The 23,269-nt window shown below is 34.5% G+C and overlaps 1 protein-coding gene and 1 long non-coding RNA gene across 2 annotated transcripts; one reads left to right on the forward strand and one right to left on the reverse strand.

The window, feature by feature from the left end:
- Positions 1-2,608: 2,608 nt before the first annotated feature.
- On the forward strand, positions 2,609-8,854 carry LOC145013185 (Leucine-rich receptor-like protein kinase family protein). The gene is made up of 26 exons (XM_078971990.1): positions 2,609-3,242; positions 3,387-3,528; positions 3,656-3,727; positions 3,847-3,918; positions 3,995-4,066; positions 4,167-4,238; positions 4,324-4,395; positions 4,471-4,542; positions 4,620-4,691; positions 4,777-4,845; positions 4,968-5,039; positions 5,155-5,226; positions 5,323-5,394; positions 5,507-5,578; positions 5,665-5,736; positions 5,817-5,888; positions 5,976-6,047; positions 6,133-6,204; positions 6,274-6,345; positions 6,425-6,496; positions 6,591-6,659; positions 6,760-6,831; positions 6,915-6,988; positions 7,080-7,556; positions 7,626-7,996; positions 8,108-8,854. Exons 1-26 carry the CDS (start codon positions 3,161-3,163, stop codon positions 8,471-8,473), a joined length of 2,946 nt encoding a protein of 981 aa, XP_078828116.1. The 5' UTR covers positions 2,609-3,160; the 3' UTR covers positions 8,474-8,854.
- A 5,333-nt stretch (positions 8,855-14,187) lies between these two features.
- Positions 14,188-15,772, reverse strand: LOC145008585 (uncharacterized). Its single transcript, XR_013663551.1, has 3 exons — positions 15,256-15,772; positions 14,485-14,554; positions 14,188-14,366 (listed from the first exon to the last, which is right to left on the reverse strand). It is a non-coding gene; the product is annotated as an uncharacterized LOC145008585 (long non-coding RNA).
- Positions 15,773-23,269: the final 7,497 nt, after the last annotated feature.

Consider the following 23,269-nt stretch of genomic DNA (forward strand, 5'->3'; position numbering starts at 1 on the left):
AACCAAAACCATCTTTTTACCTGGAGTTATCTAAACTCTAAGTAATCAAGACAAAGGGAACCATTAAGCTCAAAATCCTAGATATATCATGCAAAAGCCTTAAAGGTAAGAACTTGATGACTTATAAAGCACAAAGAGATGATAAGAATGCTTATACTCTCTTGATATAGTTTTTGGTGCACCATATCTTCTTGTTTCTTCCTCATGGTTCACCAAAAGTGCGCCAAGAATACCAACAATGTGATGAGACAGGCTAGGGTTTCGTGAGTTAATGTTTGTGGAGGTTAGTAGCCGCAAATAAAAGAAATCCTTCAAGTCAAAGTCTTTAAATAGGGCTCAATGTCTGAAATTAGGGTTTGGTCCTTTTTGCGACTTCATGATGCGACCTACACTTAGTCGCATCGCGACTTATGATGTGGCATGCGCCACATATATCCAAGTCTATGTCACGAACTATGATTTTTCCCCAAACCGTATTTCTTAAATTTCCTGCAATTATCAAATACCATATCCGAAAAATAGGCGTTACACCTAAGGTGTAACCGAGTAGTGTCTTTGTGAACTTCAAACAATTATATTTAGGTGTCAATTAATTTGAAATTAATATCTATTGTTTCAACCCACTCGTTAAGTGATGCACTCGCGTTATGTGCTTTTGGATTCTTAACATTAAGTTGAGAATTTTTTGTGTATATCCATACATTTAAATCATACACATATGCATATTATAAATCAATAACTTTCCACGCTCCTTGACTTATGAAGGAGTAATGGGGTCCTCAATTCTAACAATTGCTCTTGGATACGATGAAAACATTAACTAGTTCTATCAACAATACCTTATTGTATAACCTCATCATGTATCACTTCATATTTTATTGGCGGATATGACTTAACAGTATATGTTGAAGACCGAGATAAAAAAAATATACACTCTGAGTGTGTTTGGTACGAAACGTTAGAAGTTTCTTGCGTTTGGCAAAATAGTTCGTTTTGAACAAAAAACTTCATTTGACACGATAGACTTTTAGTGTTTAGTTTAAACATAACGTTCTAAATCTAAAAGTTATATCACGTAGCGTTTAACAAAATGCTACCAACTAGTTTTCTCGAATGCGTTAAAAAACGACTCACATTTCCTCTAATCAAATATAAAAATGTTACAGATGTTATATGCAAAAATGTCATATTCATTTAATAATACTCACATTTTCTTACATTTTCACACATACAATATATCATATAACAAAATAAAAATTTCTCATATAATTGTATCAAATAATATATAGATATCAACACATTACACATACTCTTCCAAATAGATAATAGTCGGTGCCATTTACGCAAAATCAAACATAAAAAAATTGTAAATGATATTTTGTAACCCTAAAATACGGGGCCCACAAGTTCACAACATATACATTTTCGAATAATAATATTTTATTAAAAAAAAAGATTTTTACATATTAAGATTTAAGACATTGCAAACATTAAGCCTATTTTTGGTGTGATACCTACTTTTTGATTAAATCATAGCCTAATCTTTTCCCCTCAAATAACAATCCTTAAAATATCTCTATAATGGTGTTTTCCAAGAATTGCTGAATGTTATCTTTGCTTTTTAGGTGATATTTGCAGTTAACTCAGATGGTAGATATAAACATGCCATTATTGTACACCTTGGGTTTTCAAGAAAAAAAAAAAGAGAGGGATGCCTCGACAGTTGACATGGCGACTCGATTTCATGAGCGATGATGAAATATGGAAAGCTGCAACGACGGTGGCTCACGGCGGAATGTTGAAATGTTCCCCGAGAAAGCACTGGATGATGTGGTAAAGACGGTGGCGGAAGGAATGGATCCGCGAGAAAGCACTGGATGATGTGGTGAAGAAACTCCAAATACCATTTTAATCATTCATTTTCATAAGGAGTTTTGTTTCTATGCTATCAACCAAAAAACATATTTTATTATTTTCAAATTACAATTATGTTAATAAATACAAATTTTTGTCCAGCATTTTAAGTTTTTGAAACTTGGAATTTTTTATGATCTCTCATATCAACGTCTAAACAAAACATGAAACTCAACTTTTTATACAAAATATTATCAAGATAGGAGATAGGATATGATCTCACAAAACAAACAATGCATTTAATTGTTGTATCTATCGACATCGAAGGTCACATGGAGCTATAAAATGTTTACAGGTTAAAAGGATGGTTTTCTTCTTCCCCAAATAAAGTGTTTACTGTTGCTTCTGCTACTCTTTTATCACTCATTTACTCACATCAATCGTCTCTCAGAAAGCCTGGTCATTATCAAGCCCAAACAAAGATCATTCATTTACCCCTTCAACCCCCCACCCCCACCCCACCCCACCCCACCCCACTCCACAAGTGAGTGATGAGTCTGCAAAAGGCAGAGGCCTCTCTCTTTCTTTTCTTTCTCTCTCCTTCTGCAAACACCTCAGAAAAACCAAACCTTTGATAGAGACTAATGATAGGACTAAATTGTATATAACCCCACTCTTCTTTCTCTCCATGTATATATAAATGGAAAATCTTTTGCTCTACTTCAAGAAAAATCTTAGCTTTGTAAAATTTTATAAATCTATATATATAAATTTGTTTTTTTACAGACTGACCCACATGTAGGGTGAAGAACTGGAAATAGTCTTTATTCTGAAATTGATAATAGTTCAAAAATTTATTATTAAAAAAATAAAACTTGATGCATTTCAGAAATGGGTCTCCTTTCATCTCTTATCCTGAAAAAGCTGTCAGCCGGAGAGAGAGAGAGAGAGAGTAAAAGTTAAGAAGAGGAGGGGAAAACAATAGCTGTAAAATTGTGCAGGGTTTTATAACACAGTTGCAGCTATAGCCTTTGGCACTATACTCTGTAGTCTGTAGTGTGTACTATTTCATTTCTTGACTTTATCTTCTCCATAATTCTTCCCTTCCCCCACCCTTTGATACCATGAATCATGCATAGAATAGATCCTACATGATTACACTGCAATCGAGGAGAAGAAAGATACTCAAATGTCCTGCTTACAAATCATGTGACAAGATTTTCTTCAACAATCTGTCTCACTGAATGTTGGTCGAGTTCGCCGGAGAATTACAGGGGTGACACCGCGCACGGCGGAGGTTGGTTTCATGGAGTTTTTCAGAATGATGGGGTTTCTGTCGTTTCTTCTGTTTTCTTCAAGCTTCTTCCTCGTCGTTAACTCCGATGACGGTATGTCGTTTCGGGTTCATGTTCTTGATTTTAAACTATATTTAACTGTGGTTTTAGAAACCCGTTTTAAAATTTGTTTTCATTATAATATAATATTCCATTTGACTTATGTTTTAATACATTTTTATTAATTTAATCTTGAAGGGGGGACATTGTTGGAGATAAAAAAGTCATTTAGAGATGTGAATAATGTGCTTTATGACTGGACTGATTCAGCACCTTCTTCAGACTACTGTATGTGGCGAGGTGTTTCTTGTGATAATGTCACCTTCAATGTCGTTGCGCTGTGAGTATTATCATTATCCCATCCAACTTATTTAATTTTTTATCCCATTTTTTCAAGAAAAAGATTATGCCTTTTTAAGTCAAAATTTTGACTTTTTTTTTTCTTTTCTCTTTCGAAACGCTTTCAGTAATCTTTCAGGTTTGAATCTTGATGGTGAATTGTCACCGAGTATTGGAGACCTCAAAGGTTTACTCTCCATGTAATGTTTCTTCCCTTTCAAATTTCCAACCTTTCATCCCCCTTTGACATTATGAATTTACTCCTTTTTTTTTGGTTAAAAATGGTGTTTTTAACTGTTTTGATATCGTATTTGAACAGCGATCTTCGTGGAAATCGATTATCTGGCCAAATCCCAGATGAGATTGGTGATTGTAGTAGCCTTAAGAACTTGTAAGTTTGTGACTTTTCTTTATAATGTGACACTTTATCCTTGATTAAAATCTAAGTAAACTGTTTTTAATCACAGGGATTTATCGTTCAATATGCTAACTGGAGACATACCATTTTCGATATCCAAGTTAAAGCAGCTTGAACTCTTGTAAGTTTACCTCAAAATCCAAGAAATTTATTTGCTTTTTTTTTTTTTTGCTAGTTCTTTGTTTCATTTGATAACGCTACATTCCCATTTGGTATTACAGAATCTTGAAAAACAATCAATTAATCGGACCAATCCCATCAACTTTATCACAGATTCCAAATTTAAAGATTTTGTAAGAATCTTTCCTTCGTTTCTTTTCTTGTTAGTTAAATAACAAAAAACATATTTTATACTCATGAAATCGATGTTTATTATAGGGACTTGGCACAAAATCAGTTGAATGGGGAAATCCCAAGGCTTATATACTGGAATGAAGTTTTACAATATTTGTAAGTTTCCTGAACTCAATTCTATAAAATTTTGTTTAATATATTTTGACCAAATCTATGATTCCGTTGACTCAGAGGATTGAGAAGCAACAATTTGGTTGGAGATCTCTCTCCAGATATCTGTCAACTAACAGGCCTGTGGTATTTGTAAGTCGATTTTTCCATTTAATTTTCATCATTTTTTTTCATTTTTCATTTTTCTTACTTATATATCGTTTACACAGCGATGTGAGGAACAACAGTTTAACTGGCACAATTCCCTCAAATATTGGCAACTGTACTGGCTTCCAAGTATTGTATGTATCATCTCCCTTGACCCCATTAAATTTACTCCAATATCCACCATTTTTTATTTTGATTGATTTTTGTTTTAATTTTTAGGGATTTGTCATACAATCAATTGACTGGAGAGATACCATTTAACATTGGTTTTCTTCAAGTCGCCACATTGTGAGTCTATTACTTTAACTATGTATTTGCATTTGTGAGAAATAGCAACATTGTAGCATCTCACTCTCTTTATTCCTATTATAGTAATGTACTTTGAAAATTTACCTAATTATTAATGTCAGATCACTACAAGGAAACCAACTTTCGGGAAAAATCCCATCAGTGATTGGACTCATGCAAGCCCTTGCGGTTTTGTAAGCAATATTATTATACTTTTTTTTTTTTTGTTATTCAAATTCCAAAATTTATACAAATTCAAAGCATTTCTTACTTTCTCAACTCAATGGACAAGTTTATACAAATTCACAGGGATTTGAGTTGCAACAATTTGAGTGGACAAATTCCTCCGATCCTTGGAAATTTGACTTATACCGAGAAATTGTAAGAATGCTTACATTTTTTTTCTTCGTGTTATAATAAGATTATAAGAATATTTTACATATTTAACTATTTATATGTTTTTTTAATTTTTTGTAGGTATCTCCACAACAACAAGTTGACTGGATCCATTCCTCCCGAGCTTGGGAACATGTCAAAGTTACATTACTTGTACGAAATATACAAATCTCTTCCCCTTTGACTTTTTTACTTGTGCATTGTAGTTCAAACAACAAAAAGATTTTAAATAATGCAAAAGACTAATTTGACCTTTGTGATTCAGGGAACTGAATGATAATCAGCTCACAGGTCATATTCCTCCAGAACTTGGAAAGCTCACCGACTTATTTGACCTGTAAACTTTGCAACTCAACTTAAATCTTAATCTTAAATATGGTTTTGGTTTTTGAGTTTTTCTTAATTGTGCTTATATTTTTGAAGGAATGTTGCTGGCAATAAGCTCGAGGGAAGGATACCTGATAATCTTAGCTCTTGCACTAATCTCAACAGTCTGTAAGTTTTGTTATTTGTTAATCGTGACATTTTTTCCAGTAAATTTGAACCTGTCGCCAATAATCATTTCCAATTGGCAGCAATGTCTATGGGAACCAGTTGAAAGGCACAATCCCTGCTGAATTTCAGAGACTCGAAAGCATGACTTACTTGTAAGTTTGTAACTAAATCTGTCACGAATAATCCATAGTTCTATGTAGATTTGTTTACATTACAATCTTGGCTTTTGATTAAATTAGGAATCTTTCATCAAACCGTATTACGGGTCCGATTCCAATTGAGCTGTCGCGGATTGGTAACTTGGATACACTGTAAGTGGGTCAAAAGCGTCGCGAATTGTAACATTGATCGGATTTTTAAATTGTAACAGTTATTGGTATGTTTTTATTGGAATAGGGACCTCTCAAATAACAAGATCAGTGGTCCAATTCCTTCTCCTCTTGGTGACTTGGAACATCTACTGAAACTGTAAGTTTGCGTTTTGAAAATCTTTTGTGACACTTCTCCTTTGTCGCTAACATTTTCTTTCTTTGATAGGAATCTGAGCCTGAACGAGTTAACCGGGTATATACCTGCTGAGTTTGGTAACTTAAGAAGTGTCATGGAGATGTAAGCCATTGCGTACTCTTTTTCAAGTTTCTTTTCAATTCTTCTAATTTTCTAAACATAAACCATGTTTTTTTTGTAGAGATATTTCTTATAACCATCTCTCTGGTATATTACCTCAAGAACTCGGTCAACTTCAGAATCTGTTCATGCTGTATGTTACTTACCAATTCTATAAAATACATTTTCGATGATAATTTTGACAATTGTTATGTATTTACGTGTCTCTTTTATCAAATCTTTTGCAGAAAATTAGAAAGCAACAACTTAACTGGAGGTTTGATTTCATTGGTGAATTGCCTTAGCCTTTCAATTCTGTAAGTTCCAATCATATAATAATAATATCAACATATGTTTCCATAATTCATGTCATGTCATTTTGAACTTATTTATATTATCATCTTATGATTTATGCAGAAACGTATCATATAATAATCTGGCTGGAGATGTTCCCACCGGGAATAATTTCTCAAAATTTTCACCCGATAGGTATGCAATCGCCTAATCCACCCCCTTCTACAATTTTCAACATTATAAAAGTCAACTTACAAAAATTTAAACTCCCAATGTAGTTTTCTTGCAAACCCCGGTCTTTGCAGTAGCTCTATGAGTTCTTCATGTCACGCTTCTCGTTCCACCGAGCGAGGTAAGCAAAAATCCAGTACTCTGGACTCCACATATATCTTACATGGTATCAGAGCATATTGCTAAAACTAATCAAAATTTAAAATCTTTAGTGACGATTTCCAAAGCGGCCATACTTGGGATCGCGCTCGGTGCGTTAGTTCTTCTTCTGATGATCCTCGTTGCAGTATGCCGGCCTCACAATTCCAAACCGTTCATCGAGGGCTCATATGACAAACCTGTTCACTACTCTTCACCAAAACTTGTGATACTTCACATGAACATGGCACTCCATGTATACGATGACATCATGAGAATGACTGAAAACTTAAGTGAAAAATATATAATCGGGTATGGTGCATCAAGCACAGTTTACAAATGTGTTCTCAAAAACTGTCGCCCGGTTGCTATCAAGAAACTTTACACTCACTACCCTCAGTATTTGAAAGAATTTGAAACCGAACTCGAGACAGTTGGAAGCATAAAACATCGTAACCTTGTGAGTCTACAAGGTTACTCGTTGTCACCTTCGGGAAATCTTTTGTTTTATGACTACATGGAAAATGGTAGCCTTTGGGATCTCCTTCATGGTAAGTTTTTATTTTATTTTATTAACTTATTTTAAGTGTAAATTTTATAAAAGATTTGTTGTTTTTTAGGGCCGTTGAAGAAGAAAAAGTTGGATTGGGAGACTCGGATTCAGATAGCACTTGGGGCAGCACAAGGGCTTGCGTATCTACACCATGACTGTAGTCCTCGTATAATTCATAGAGATGTGAAATCCTCGAATATTCTACTTGATAGGGATTTTGAAGCACATCTTACGGATTTTGGGATTGCTAAGAGTTTATGCACTTCAAAAACCTTCACATCGACTTATATAATGGGGACTATTGGGTATATTGATCCTGAATACGCGCGTACTTCTCGTCTCACTGAGAAATCTGATGTTTATAGTTATGGGATTGTTCTTCTCGAATTGCTTACTGGAAGGAAAGCTGTTGATAATGAATCGAATCTCCATCATCTGGTAATTAATCTTCTTCTTTGATTCTCTTCCAATAACTATATGTATGTATTGTAATCAAATCTTATTATAGTTTCTTTTTTTCTTTTGCGTGATCAAATTGTGGGGATTTAGATTCTATCAAAAACAGCGAGCAATGCTGTGATGGAAAGTGTTGACCCTGAAATAACAGCAACATGCAAAGACTTAAGCGAAGCAAAGAAAGTGTTCCAACTTGCGCTTTTGTGCACCAAAAGACAACCCTCGGAGAGACCAACGATGCACGAAGTGGTTCGGGTCCTTGGGAGCATCCTCCCGACACCCCGACCCGACCCGCATGTGGGTCCCACCACATTGCTTCCGTCTTCAAAAGTTTCAAGCTACATGGATGAATACGCGAACCTCAAGACTCCACATTTGGTGAATTGTTCATCCATGAGCACCTCAGATGCACAACTGTTTCTCAAATTTGGTGAAGTTATATCCCAAAACACCGATTAAAGTGTAAAACGCAAAACTAGTCGATGTTATGTAAAATGTCTATATATTGGCCTGTTTGGGGTGTAGGGAGATTTTTGTAATTGTTGAATGAAACTCTGGTTGTAGTAGTAGTAGTAGTATAGTAGTAAGTAGTAAGTAGTAAGAATAGTATCCATGTGGAGATGTGTTGTACTTTAGTGAAATTATATTTATGGTGGTAGGGGCCATTGAACGTGGGGTGGTTTAGGGGGGTGGGTGCACCCATGAAGGTTTCTGCAATAAATGGGTCCGTGAAAATGGGCTCCATTTGGCAGAAGGGTGTTAATATATCTGGTGCCAAGTCACAATTCCCGATGAAACATTTGCCTTTTATATTTATATTTATATTTATATTTTTTTTTTCGATTTTCTGTTAACGTACGTGATTACACATGGGTGAGGCAGAACAGTGAGGTTGGGTTGATGGTGATGGATAATGGTCCATGAGAAATGGACAAAGTTGTCATTTGCAGGGGTAGGGTAGACAGGGTGGAGGATAGGGGGGTAGGGGTAGGGGGGTGGAGCCAAAGTTTTTAAATGCTATCCTTGTGTATTGTCCTTGCATTGAAGTACTTCTTTCATGATTCTTGTATAGTTAGATTTTAATTTTTTTATCAAATTATTTGTTGTATTTTTATAATATAATAAGTGGGGTAAATTATATTTTTTGTGATTTTTGTAATTTTGGTTCCCAAAAGTTTTTTATAGTAATTTTCATTTTTGCTTGAGGTTTTGTTTCGCTCGAGGTTCTCATGTTGTATTCCAAGTAAAATATTTTATTTAGTGTATAGCTAATTGTTTTTAAAAAAATATATTGATTAAAGCTAAATTTGTGAAAGATTTTTTTTTGGGGGACCAAATTTGAAAAAGTCAAATCGGGATAAGAATGTAATTTACTCCAAAAAGTAATTAAAGTATGAAACCAACTTCTGATCCCCAAATCCATCATTTGGGTTGTTGAATTCAAAATTTCCATAATTGTTATGAGTTTTTCTTTGGTATTTTACTTGCTAATTTGGATGCTTTTTTTTGTCTTTCATTCTACATCAATTACAATTCGTTATATCAAAAGGATTTGAAAAAAAAAGCATTGAAGTGATAGCATTCTTTTCATGTAAAAATGATTTTTTTTTTTTTTTTTTTTTTTTTTTTGTAGTCACTGCCTTTCTTTCAAAAAAGTTGTTTGGGTTTTTTATAAAGAAAAGATGGAGTAGACCGTAGTAGGCCTATATTTGGGTATGCTGCAGAACACTTTTAGGGTTTATTTTGTGAGTTTTTTTTTCTTGGATGTTCGGAATATTTCTATCATTACATTTGGTATTTTTGTTCAAATTTTTTTTGATATACTTATAAACAATTAAACATGTGAGGGGGGACATCTTAGATCATGATGTTGGAAGCATATGTTTAAACTTTATGATAAAATTGTAAAAAAAACGTTTTAAATGTGAGATGTGTTTCAATTACCGTTATCATTGTGTAAAACGTTACACTCAGCTTAATTTTGACAGAAAATACAAACCCAGCTGTTCTAATTGGCCTTTTATTTTTATATGAGTGTTTAATGGAAAAATTTTGAAATGTGTAAATTACATAAAAGACATGTATAAAAGCTAAAACTGAAGCATAAGGGTAATCTAGTAAATTTGTTATAATTCATGTGGATCTTATTTTTAACCTATTTAATATCTTTTGGAATAATAGTTTTTTGTTTTAATTAAAAACTTTGAGCTTGTACTCTTGAACAAAGTTAATTTTTGGTCTGACTTTTTTCTAAAAATTCTCAAAAACTCATTGTCGAACACGTCATTCCTTATCAAAATATCATAGGAGCAAGTGACTTCAAGATTGGCTATGTTTTAGTCCGTATGTTTATATGTGTACCGGATGTAGAGATAAAGCAATTGTCACAACAAAAATATATCATTATGTGTGTCAAATAGATATCATACCATATGTTGACGTGTGAGCCAAATTCTCCATCTTTGAAAGTTATTAAGTATGTTGCTTGGTTTTCAAGTCTTTAGGATTAGGAAACTGTTGTTTGGTAGTTAAAAGTTTGCAATAGTTTTAGTATTCTAGTTTCTTAGCTTATAAATATAGGAAGAATTTCATATATGTCATTCTTAAACATTAAAATATCATATTTATCCAACTTAATTTCTAAATATCATATTTGCTTTACATAAAATTTTTAAATATCATATTTACCATTCATAAAATTTCAAAATATCATATATATCATTTTTAAACATCAAAATATCATATATGTCTTTAAATATCAAAATATCGTATATGTATTTTTTAAACATCAAAATATCAATGATAATATCTAAAATATCTTTCATCTACAACATAATCAACAAATAAATAAATAAATAAATAAACAATCAAAATATACATTCTACAAAGAGGGTTGAAGATGAATATTTTTGTTTGTCAAGAGAACGACATTCCAACAATTTAGAAGTTCACATTCCATTATCATAGATGTAAGGATAATATCGTTAAAATTTTTAATTATTATAGTAATTTTAAGTTATAAAAAAATGATTGTAAAATATTAAAAACATTATAAAAAAGGATTTGGGCAAATATGATATTTTAAAGGTTTATGAAAGATAAATATGATATTAAGAAATTAAACTGGATAAATATGATATTTTGAGATTTAAAAGGAACATATATCAAATTATCCTATAAATATAAGTTATTTTAATCATTCTAATTAATCAAAATCCTCCTCCACCCCCTTCTCCAATAAAAATTCTACTCCTTATCTCTTCGTTCATTTATCCATTTAAAAATACAAGTGGAATGCCTTGTGGTTTTATCCAACAAGGGTTTCCACCATTTTTTTTGAATCGTGGTGTTCTATTTGCTCTTATATTACATCTCTTTGTGTGTCTTCTTGTTTGATATATATATATATATATATATATATATATATATATATATATATATATATATATATATATATATATATATATATATATATATATATATATATATATATATATACTAGCCGTTTACCCGCGTTAAGTAAATGCGATTAGTTTTAATATTTTGTTACATCTAAATATTTTGTTAGGAATATTAGGGTTTGCGGTGGAGATCTTGATACGAGCTTGGATCGTGATATCACTTTCCGAACTGATATTTCTACCCTATGCCTGGGTTACAAGAAATTCAGCCTAGGATAATCGAAGCGGACACCTACGTTTCTAGGCACATAAAACGTAAGCTATTATGCTAAAAGGTTCTGTGAATGTGTGATAAAAAACGAGAGCTAAAAACGTGTCTCTTCTGGAAACGAAGAGTTGTTTATATACTAAACACAATTAGGGTTTCATTAGGGTTGGGCCGTCATTACTTGCTTAGCAAGCAAGTAATATTAATCCGGATTAGGGTTACCAAAAACTAATGAATTTCGTTAGTTTTACCAGCCAGGGGCTCTGCCCATTGGACCCCGCTAGGGCCGCTGCCCCTAGACCCCGCCAAAGGGGCGCTGCCCCTTTGGAAACCCTGGACCCCGGGGGTGCTGCCCCCGAACCCCCGACTAGTCGTCGAACCGGCTTCTGACTCGATCTTATACATGCGTGCACTCCGCACAAACCCGTACATGTATTAGAGTACAAATCATGAAACCCCTTAGCTCAAATGTTAGTTCTAGTTACTTAAAATGATATGGTGACACTAAAATCACCAACATATTTATCAATAAGAGTTATGTTAGCGGAAATGAAATTGGTACAAATTAAAAAAATGAAAAGTTGAGATTCTTTACAATTGTACATCAACACATGATTGATTGTAAACAATAATCAATACGAGTATGCTAACAAGTACGAAATCAGTGAGAATGAAAAATGAAGAGTTAGAATTGTTTATAAATATGTACGAATTGTTTATAAATATGTACGAACACATAAATGATTGTACATTATGATTCGTGCAACACTTCTTTATACACCACATTTAATGTATAGACTTTATTGCCTTTGAATTGTTCGTCTAGTTTCACCAATACTTTTATATTGACACGTGATATTATTTTGGATAGTGTCACTTAAAGTTGGTCATACAAGAAAACCGATTCTGAAAGATAAATACATATATTTATAATTGTTTGTCCCCGAGCATTATTGATTATCATGTAATGCATTTGAAGATATCATTTAGGATTAGATATATCTATGAATAAATTCTTTAAAGAGTTAGTTTCCATTAGGCAGACAAAAAATAGTTTCATTTGGAAATTATTTTCATATCGACGATTAGTTTTCTTTCGAAAATATATTGTATTTTGAAAACATTTTGCAACGGACATCATTACATAGTTAGTTTTCCTTTCATTAACATTATTTCGCTTTAGCATAAAATTATTTTTTTCCATAATTAGTTTTTTCTTTTATAAACATATTTCAATCTAAAAGAACATGCAATGCAAATATGTTGTTGTTTTTGGCTAAATATATTTTTCTTTAGAAAATAGTTACTTTTGGCTTAAAAATAAACGTAGGGTTTTATTTTAGGTTAAAATAATATTACGTTGATATTGTGGGCTTAAAATAAAAGTACAATAGAATAAAATACAGTGTGTTGGGTTGAAATTGAAATTGCACTACTATTTTGGCTTCTGCTATAAATATAATTTGTGTAAGGTTAAAATTAAATATAAAAGTTTCGTTTATGTTCTAGATTCAGATATTTATTTTGCTATTTTAGGTTAAAAGTGAAAATATGTTGTTGGTTTTTGTTAAAAATGAAATTAAATTGTTAGTTCGAGTAAAAAGTAGTATATTTATTGTTTTAGATCAAAAGTAATTGTTTTCAACTATATTTAATAAAAAATTGTTAATTTCGTTCAACAACTGTCATTTTCATTTTGTTGGAACGATGATAAATATATAAAAATTGATTGTTTCATTTTGGGTCAACAAGAGTTCCTTAAGCAACGGTGGTAAATATGACGGCGTACAAATAAAACAATCCATGTTTAATCCAAACCTAAATTATACCACGAATCACAATAAAAACTCATTTGAAGTCGTTTTATTTACAAAAGATGTCAATTAGTTTTTCTAAGACTAAACACCAACTATTAAAACAATTATATAACTATTTTTTATAAGATACTAATAAATAAATGAATTGATGAATAACACTTTTTATAAGATTGTACCTCTTAAAGTACAAAGAATTAAACCTTTTTTTTTTTATTACGTATTACTTAAAGATGAAAAGATATAAATATATATATTTTTTAAAAGTAATAATTAAAATTTTAAAATAGTCATATAACGATGGCTATTATGAATATTATATATCAATTACATATAAGAGAAAACTCTATGAAATGAAGATAATGAGAATGCATTATGAATGTTTTTGAAAAAATGCAATGTTTTCCTCTGTTGTTTTTTACTCTCTTACTTTTTATTGGCATAAATAAAAAGTATACGAAACAAAGTAGAACTAATATATAATAAAAAAAAAAAAATCACACTTGGAAACCCAACAACACAGGCTATATCTCCATGTTTTACACCATAAGGTTATTTGGAGAACTCATCTTTATCTTTAGCTTTTATTAGTAACTCTTACCATGTGAATTTAGGATTATAGATTATATAAAAGGGGACAATGGGTAATTAACCAAAGAATGATGAACTATAGAAGTCATACATGATACATTGGGTATACAAAGGCTAAATTTGTCTTTTCTTTTAATATGACTAACTGATTACACCAGAAGAATAAAAGGATGCAATAGAAAGTATATGAGGACTACTTATATGTTATATCTTTGAAGAATGCTCATTAAGAAGTCCCAAAGTACACAGTTTATCTTGGAAATTTTCAGATTCATGCCCTTGAAACATAATTTGGATTCAAATCGATGTAGGATCAACAAATATTTGCACAAGGATGTGCAAATTGTCAGTATAATGGAATAATTAGTAAGAGAAATAGAGAATGTGATGCATTACCTGATTGGCAGGATGGGTGGAAGAACAAAGTATCTATTGGTCTTCTTCTCTTCTTCTCTTAATTCTCCACCTTAAATTGTTTGGAAAAAAATTTCCTCAAAAATTATGCCAAATATAAATTATATTTGAGAGTGTAATCAGTATATCATGACAAAATATGTGAATTGTATTTCAGTATAATCTATATATCAACATTCTGAATTTAAAACTCAATTGAAGAGGTTTGTTGTAGCCTTATTAAAGGCTTGTTTTAGAAAATCACCACCAAAACGAAAACCTGAATATTAGCCAACAATTAGTAGGCATATAACAAAAATATCTCGCAATGTAATTTACATACAATTCACATTGCAAAAGTAATATGTAGAAAGAAAAACTGCATTATATAGAGAATGATTTTTTTTTTTTTTTCCTTTGACAAATTGTCCACCTTGAAGACCATTAGCCCTGTTTGATCAACCAATAGTTTGTAAAGTAATTTGAAACCAAAATTTGTAGATCAAATTGATCAGCATGCTTAAAAAAAAAACCATATTTATAGGAAATTAAGTGTAGGTGTCTCGGACAGGTTTGCCAATTACAAAGGTGTTCCAAATGCCTCCAACAATAAACAATTTTAAGTCAACTTCATCGTTCTTCCACTTTCTGTACATTAGACATTCACACTTCTTTATTAAGCCCTTGACCAACTAAAAGACATATAACCCTATATAATCAACATGTCTTTTAATAAATGCTACATATGAACACATATCAGTTGGAAAAAAAAACCTTGCAATGGGAAGTAGCATCTTCTTCAATGACCCAAACAAATCATTTCATGACCTGGCAAAATAAAAAAGTAAATAACTAATGGTAAAGTGAGGCATCGGTTAGATTACCTTCTAAGAAAATGATGATAGTGATGAAGGCCATTGTGTTTGGGGTGAATATAAAAGGAATGGAGAAGATTACTATTGTGTTTCTTTATGCAAAAACTTGTAGTTAAGTGTGGGTGCAAACCTTAGATCGGGATAATTTGACGACGATGAAGGCGATGGTGGTCAAATATGGCTAACCTTTGTATGTACTGAAATCTTTATGCAGAGTAGGAAGACGATTGTAAGGAAGAAACAAACCTGATTTACCAGTGCTGAAGTGATGGTGACGGCGAAGGTAGTGGTTGGAAGACTTTCAAAATGTTTGAGGCAATAGGGGTACCTTGTGAAGGAGACGGCAGCGTTATCTAGGGTTTAAGGTGAATTTTTTCAACAGAATATGAGGTATCGCAGTGTGGTGGTTGATAGTGGCTATCGGGTAGTAGAGTTCTTATGGGCGCATCTATCTCATATTGACCGCTTCAATTGACCTTTGACCAATTTAATTGTGCGACATCGAACGAATACTGATTCTTTGATTTTTTGATCGATATTTTTGTTGACCAAATCTAATTTCATGCATAAACTCATTGTACACATAACATTATTATTTGTATCTTTTAAAATTCAACAAAACATGTTAAATGCTTTTTAAGGTATATATATATATATATATATATATATATATATATATATATATATATATATATATATATATATATATATATATATATATATATATATACTAGCAGTGCACCCGCGCAAAGCGGCGGGGCGTGTAAATTCTTTCAGTGATATGTTTCCTCTACAAAAATGTTATGTTACAAAAGAAAGTACACGTCGAAGACAAAATAATCAAACTATGGTGTTATTTGGGAAATGAAGTCATTTTTTGTTCCTGGACGGTGGACTTTATAGTAGAGGAGGGAGCAAAGAGGTATATGCGATTGGAGGGATATTTGAATCAACATGCTAAATTTAAGGATATCTAAAAGGGTTCAAAATTTGAATGAATCCGAGATTTGAGGAAACCATATCAAATTGTTGAGAAATATAAGGAGATTTGATGATAAATATTTGAATTCAAAATATGGTTAAAATTTAATATTATTTTATTAATGATTACTTGTACTATCAGCTTCATCATTTGGACGTCTTAAAAAAATATTATTATTATAATCAATCTATTTTTAGAAATAGTTAGATTTCTTTTATAAGATAGCAAAAATATATATATATATATATATATATATATATATATATATATATATATATATATATATATATATATATATATATATATATATATATATATAGGGTTAGGTTCATTTGAGACCACCTATATTTTGTGAGACCGTGAGACGCATTTTTTATTTTTTTAGTTAATTCATGTTCCGAAAATAATATTTAAAAAAAGAATTTTTTGATTTTTCCATTTATTTTGCATTTTAAAATTATTTTTTAGAATATGTTAGTGTAATATTCTATTTAGAATATTTCACGTATTTTTCAAAAAAAAAAAAACGGAATTTATTTATTTTATTTTATTTATTTTATATTTTTTTAGTTAATCCAAGTTCCGAAAATAATATTTAAAAAAAGAATTTTTGGATTTTTCCATTTATTTTGCATTTTAAAATTATTTTTAGATTTGGTCTCACGGTCTCACAAAATTAGAATGGTCTCAAATGAACCTGAACCTATATATATATATATATATATATATATATATATATATATATATATATATATATATACACACACTAGCAGTGTACCCGCGCAAAGCGGTGAGGCGTGTAAATTCTTTCAGTGATATGTTTCCTCTACAAAAATATTATGTTACAAAAGAAAGTACATGTTGAAGACAAAATAATCAAACTATGGTGTTATTTGGGAAATGAAGTCATTTTTTGTTCATGGACGGTGGACTTTATAGTAAAGGAGAGAGCAAAGAGGTATATGTGATTGGAGGGATATTTGAATCAACATGCTAAATTTAAGGATATCTAAAAGGGTTCAAAATTTGAATGAATCCGAGATTTGAGGGAACCATATCAAATTGTTGAGAAATATAAGGAGATTTGATGATAAATATTTGAATTCAAAATATGGTTAAAATTTAATATTATTTTATTAATGATTACTTGTACTATCAGCTTCATCATTTGGACGTCTTAAAAAAATATTATTATTATAATCAATCTATTTTTAGAAATAGTTAGATTTCTTTTATAAGATAGTATATATATATATATATATATATATATATATATATATATATATATATATATATATATATATATATATATATATATATATATATACCAAAATCGAGTTGTTGAAACCTAAAAAAGGTATCCATCAATTTCCTTGAAGCATGCTATTGTTGATTATCAGTTAAACTTATAAAGGTCTTGTGAAAATTCTCATATACCTAAACATACATCATCGATTTTCTCTTAACCTACAAAAGGTTTCAAATTGATTTCTTCTCAACCTCGTAAGGTGATATTCTAGAACGACATTAATAAAATGCAACCTTCTGCTACTACCGAGATACATGTTTTTCATTATGGTAAGTTAAGATGTTGGCATTATTAGCACACATGTTTTAATGATGCATTGGACGTATTCAGAAGCAAAATCCACTCAACAACCCTTACTGCACCTGCACGTGCCACTGAGCTACACTTCACTCTACATTATCCGTGTAGAGCAACTGCTATTCTCGAACTTCCACATACTCTGAATCTACTCACAAGGACTCTCGGGTCCATGCACCGCTTTCCACTAACATGATCAATGCTTGGGGCCAGACCATATCACTTATCATCCCCTGGTGATGCTTTTTTCTCATTCTCCTCGTACCGATCCACGAACACATACAGAGTCTTCAGCATGACTGGACCGCCTTACCAGGCCTTCAGTCTATCTGGACCAGTCTCGGAACCTTCATCATATCTGGACCGCCCTCCTGGGCCTTCAGCCCGTCTGGACCATTCCCCGAGCCTTCGATCTGATTGGTACGCCTTCCGGCCTTCAGTCTGTCCGGACCGCTCAAGCTTGTCTAACGTCACCCTGAACCATTTCTTCCGAGAACCTCTCCCGTACATACTGTTCTAGCCCTCACGGGGTTCTGAACTCAAACTCCATTCTATATACTCAAATCCCAGCCTAACCCTAGGCCCAACCTTGGTCTGTATCCCGCCCCACTCGTCTGATCTACTCATACCAGCCCACGCTCTTGGCTGACTGAAACACTGCCGAAACTCAAACAACTAATTGACCCCTCATGCTATCGAACCTCCTAAGAGTTTTCCATTTCTCCCCACTTAGAGCATTGACTACCAACCATCGGTGACCCAACCGGCATCACTTACACAATCCTACTTAATAAATTCTCTTATACTTGATCTGATTCTGAAACGAGCAACCTCCACAAAATCACCTTCCGACACCGCACATCTCGAACTCTAACGGAGTTCGACCCCCAGCTGAGTATTCCTCAACTTGCAAATGTCATACACGACACTGGGACCAAAAATCCTAATTCCCCACCATCAATCCCCAATGATGATAACCAACTAAGACTCCCAACACCAAAACCCTCGATCACATGATAAAACTCGACGAAAAGATGAACGAATACCATACCATGAATCATGCAAACGAGACTAGCAGATATAAAATACTCCATAACAACCATAAGATAACAAGATATCAAGAAGGAAACATACCCGCAGTTGTATCCGGCTCTGCCCTGACCTCCTCTGATGTAAGCTGAAAAGCATGTCCCTGAGCCCTCAGGGGCTCTGCTCCACCCTGACCTCCACCCGTAATCCTCAAAGTGGTTGGTGCTAGAGCATGCACCGGTCCAGCAGTAAGGTGTGGACAGTTGGCCCTCATGTGACCAACCTGATGACACTGATAACAGATCCTCATATCCTGGACTGGGGCTGTCTGATGGCAATCCCTCGTGTAATGCCCCTCCCTCCTTTACTTGCGGCATGCACCACCGGACCTACAAACTCCGGTGTGACCCTTCCCGCACCTTCCATAAGTGCGGCTGCTCTGATCTCCCAACCTAGAATCAACGGTCTTGGACCGTTTCGGTGCTGGCTGCGATTGCACCGGGGCCTGCCTCTACTCTCTCATCTGCAACTCGATTTCCAACTCACACTACCTGGTGGCCTCCTGCAACTCTAACAAGGTATCACATCTCTGTGTAGACACAAACTGCCTGATGTCCCTCTTGAGCATACTCAGATATCGGGACATTTGAGCCTGCTCCGAAGCAAACTCCAGAAAAAACATCACCCTCTCAGTGAACATCCTGGTGATCTTCGTCACCAACTTTGAATCTTGCTTCAGCTCTAGGAACTCCTGGGCCAACCTCTCTCTCTCACCCCGGGGAACATAACGAGTGCTAAACATCTCCCGAAACTGATCCCAAGAAACCGCAACCCGCTGCGTATTCGAATATGACCCTGTAGTCAACCTCCACCAATCCTTCGCCCTGAGCCTCAACAGGTTCAAAGCACACCTCACCCTCTAATCAGCAGGGCATGAACATGTGAAGAAACATCCCTCCACGTCTAACAACCATCTCATAGAAACAATCAGATTTTGAACTCCATCAAAAGTAGGGGGCTTTGTATTATCAAAATCCCGATACTGAAAACCTCTACCGGCTCCTCCTCTTGCCACGGCTACAACCGCTGTAGCCGCCGCGGCAGCCATCTCCGTAAGAGCTACATAGCGCTCATCAAAGTACTCAATCATGGCGGTCTTGATCGACCCAAATAGTTCGGGAACTCAGCCCGGAACATAGCAGCAACCTCATCATGCAGGATCTCCCGAATCTTGGCATCCAACTCGTTCGTACTCATCTGGCCAACGACCTCGGGTGGTGCTGACCCCTCCTGACCGCCCTCTCCCGCTCCTGATCCCGAACCGGATCCTGCCTCGAAACATCTCGTAATCGCCATTTTGCAATACACCATGAGATCCTCAGAAACCCCGCATAACCACCTAGAAAGACTCTCTAATCAATCGCCCAGGGTTTGTGACTTCCTTGAAACGCGTATGGGTCCTGTGCTTTTAGTAGTACGAGCCCATACTACCTTCCACACCTACCCATATTTGTCTCAAGTATCATCACAACGCCCCAAGCACTAACGAACATGGCAAGCACTCTATCCTCACTCCTAGAGGAACACTGAAACTCTCATAAAAGGAGACCCTAGGCTAGCAGGCATCACAATCAGGAAAATCTATCGTGCACTTCCTGAAGATCCCTAACCTAACTCTAGCATGTTGTTAAACATATCACATAAACAAATAACTTGCATGGTAATTTTGGGGTAACTTACTGGCTCCAGCTAATCGTACACTCCGCGTCCTTTTTTACTTATTTTTGAAAACCATTTTTAATTTCTCTTTGAAAACCCTCCTTGATTTGAGACTGGATTCACACGAATGCTCCTCCAATTCACTCAAACCAAGGCTCTGATACCAACTTGTAACATCCAAAAATTTCAACCAATTTAGAATTTTCAAAAACAACCCAATTTCATTAAGTTATTACAAAAAGGTTTCCAATACGACTATTATCAAAGTATTTCCCAGAATCACATCATAAAACATAAAACATGAGGAGCGGTACAATCACGCCTTTGCCTTGCCACGGTCTCCTGAAGTACCTGAAACATTAAACCACAACTGTAAGCCCGAAAGCTTAGTGAGATACCCCCAAAATACCAACCACATATACCATACACATAACATATCATATCATAAACAGAACAGAACAGCCATGCACTACGAGTCTACTATGTGACTGGTCTGCCGCACCGGGCCTTCAGTCCACCTAGTCCACCCTCCGAGTCTAGCTGTATACATCAAGTCTAAAGTGTGGTTGGTCCACCCGCACCGGGCCTTCAACCTACCTGGTCCACTCTCTGAGTCTACAGTATGACTGGTCCGCCCGCACCGGGCCTTCAGTCAGCCTGGTCTACTCTCCGAGCCTCGGCACGTCTGGTCCGCCCTCATGGGGCCTACAGCCTATCCGGACCGCTCGCTAGGCCTTCAGGATATCCGATCCGCCCTGGGTATGTTGGCCTACATCACAAAGCAGGACCCGCCTCAACCCAACCCCCAGTCAAACAACCATGTGCACATAAACATATAATCATATAGCAATTCACAACTAATCAACCGATATAGTAGATCACATAACATAGCAACATCCTAACCAGGATACCGACCTTAACCAAGTCTCTAACATATACTTTCCTACTACCAGGATGCAAACATATATCAAAGCCATAACACAACAACTACCCGGATTTCCATCCGATAAAGGGTCGGCCTTGGTGCCTTAGACCCTGTCGATATAGTGAGGATAACTCACCTCGCAAAGCCGATCTGCATAAGTAAGATCACACTGCTCCAACTTCCGACACGAACTCCACCACTGATCAATACCAAAAGACTGAACTCAATAAATACCGATAATTACCAAATACCCTTGGAAGTCAAGTGGTCAACTCTTGGTCATAGTCAAAGTCCTCCGTCAAAGTCCACCTTCCTGTGTGACTTTACTCGCCGAGTCATCCCATCGACTCGCCGAGTCCTAAAATTATGAGTCCTTACTCGCTCAACTCACCGAGTCATCCCTCGACTCCCCGCTTCACCGTTTAACCAGAAAAAGTTAGGACTCCACGACCAGACTCGCCGAGTCCAAGAACAGACTCGTCGAGTCCAAGGCAATATTCAACGGACTTGCCGAGTTGTTCTTCCAACTTGTCGAGTTCCTGCCTATCTTTATCTAACTCGCCGAGTCCACCCATGCGACTTGATATGTGCATATTTAGTGTGTATTAAGTATAGTTTTTATTCATATATTAGCTAAATTGTTGCATATTAGGGACAAAAGGTACTTAAAAGTGTTAAATTATGTTTTTCAGTCCAAAGATGAAGCTCGGAAGCGAAAGGAAGCAAGAGAAGCGGTTAGGAGCTCGAGAGTGGAATGAAGAAGGAAAACACCTAAAAAAGGCTTCTACTCATCGAGTCGAGCCTTGACTCGACGAGTCCGGTCGCGGAATCAGAAGGATAATGATTCGTAAGTCAAGATAGTTATCGCAATACGGAGAATGTGAGAGGGACTCGACGAGTCACCATATGACTCGACGAGTCGGAACGCATATTTAAAGATAACTCCACAAATCGAGAGAGGAGAATTCTGGAAAGTTTCAGAAGTGCTTTGTTGCGAATAAGAAGCCAGAAGAATCCTAGAAGTCGACCAAGGAAGCTAGAATTCAATTCCGGGAGTAATTAAGGCACAATTTCATCATTCTACTTATTCCTTTTGTTTTGTCAACATGATTAAGCAACTTGAACTTGTTTGTTTGCTGTTATTTACCTTAGTTATGAACTAAATTCTTTAGACTTCTGTTTGGGAATACAAAGTTGACAATATGGTTTGATTGATTGGTAGGATTAATTCCAAGTTGGTGAATTATTGTTATTTTAGCTTGCTAAAGAACCTTGTGTATGAATGATAATTAATTTTCTGTTAATAGGAAGATAATTGATTAGCATGAACATCTATTGATTATCAACCTCATATGATATGTGACCACTATACCATATGTCTAGGATTAATGAATATGAAACTAGGATTAATAAGGAAATTGAGTAAATTCATGTGCAAGCTTGTAAGATGACCATCAAACAAGAGGTTAATTAAGAATAATAAATTAATTAGCTATTGCAAGTCTAACTTAACCCGAATAATTAATCTAGTAAATATAATTAAATTAAGCAATTGGCCACTATTTGAGTTAGTTTATTTGCTAAGGATTAGGGTAGTGAACATGAACCTAATTACTTGAATCAGTAACCAACGAAAGAATTAATCCATTGCA

Source organism: Lactuca saligna, chromosome 8, assembly GCF_052625555.1.
Source record: "Lactuca saligna cultivar CGN05327 chromosome 8, ASM5262555v1, whole genome shotgun sequence".
NCBI lineage: Eukaryota > Viridiplantae > Streptophyta > Magnoliopsida > Asterales > Asteraceae > Lactuca > Lactuca saligna.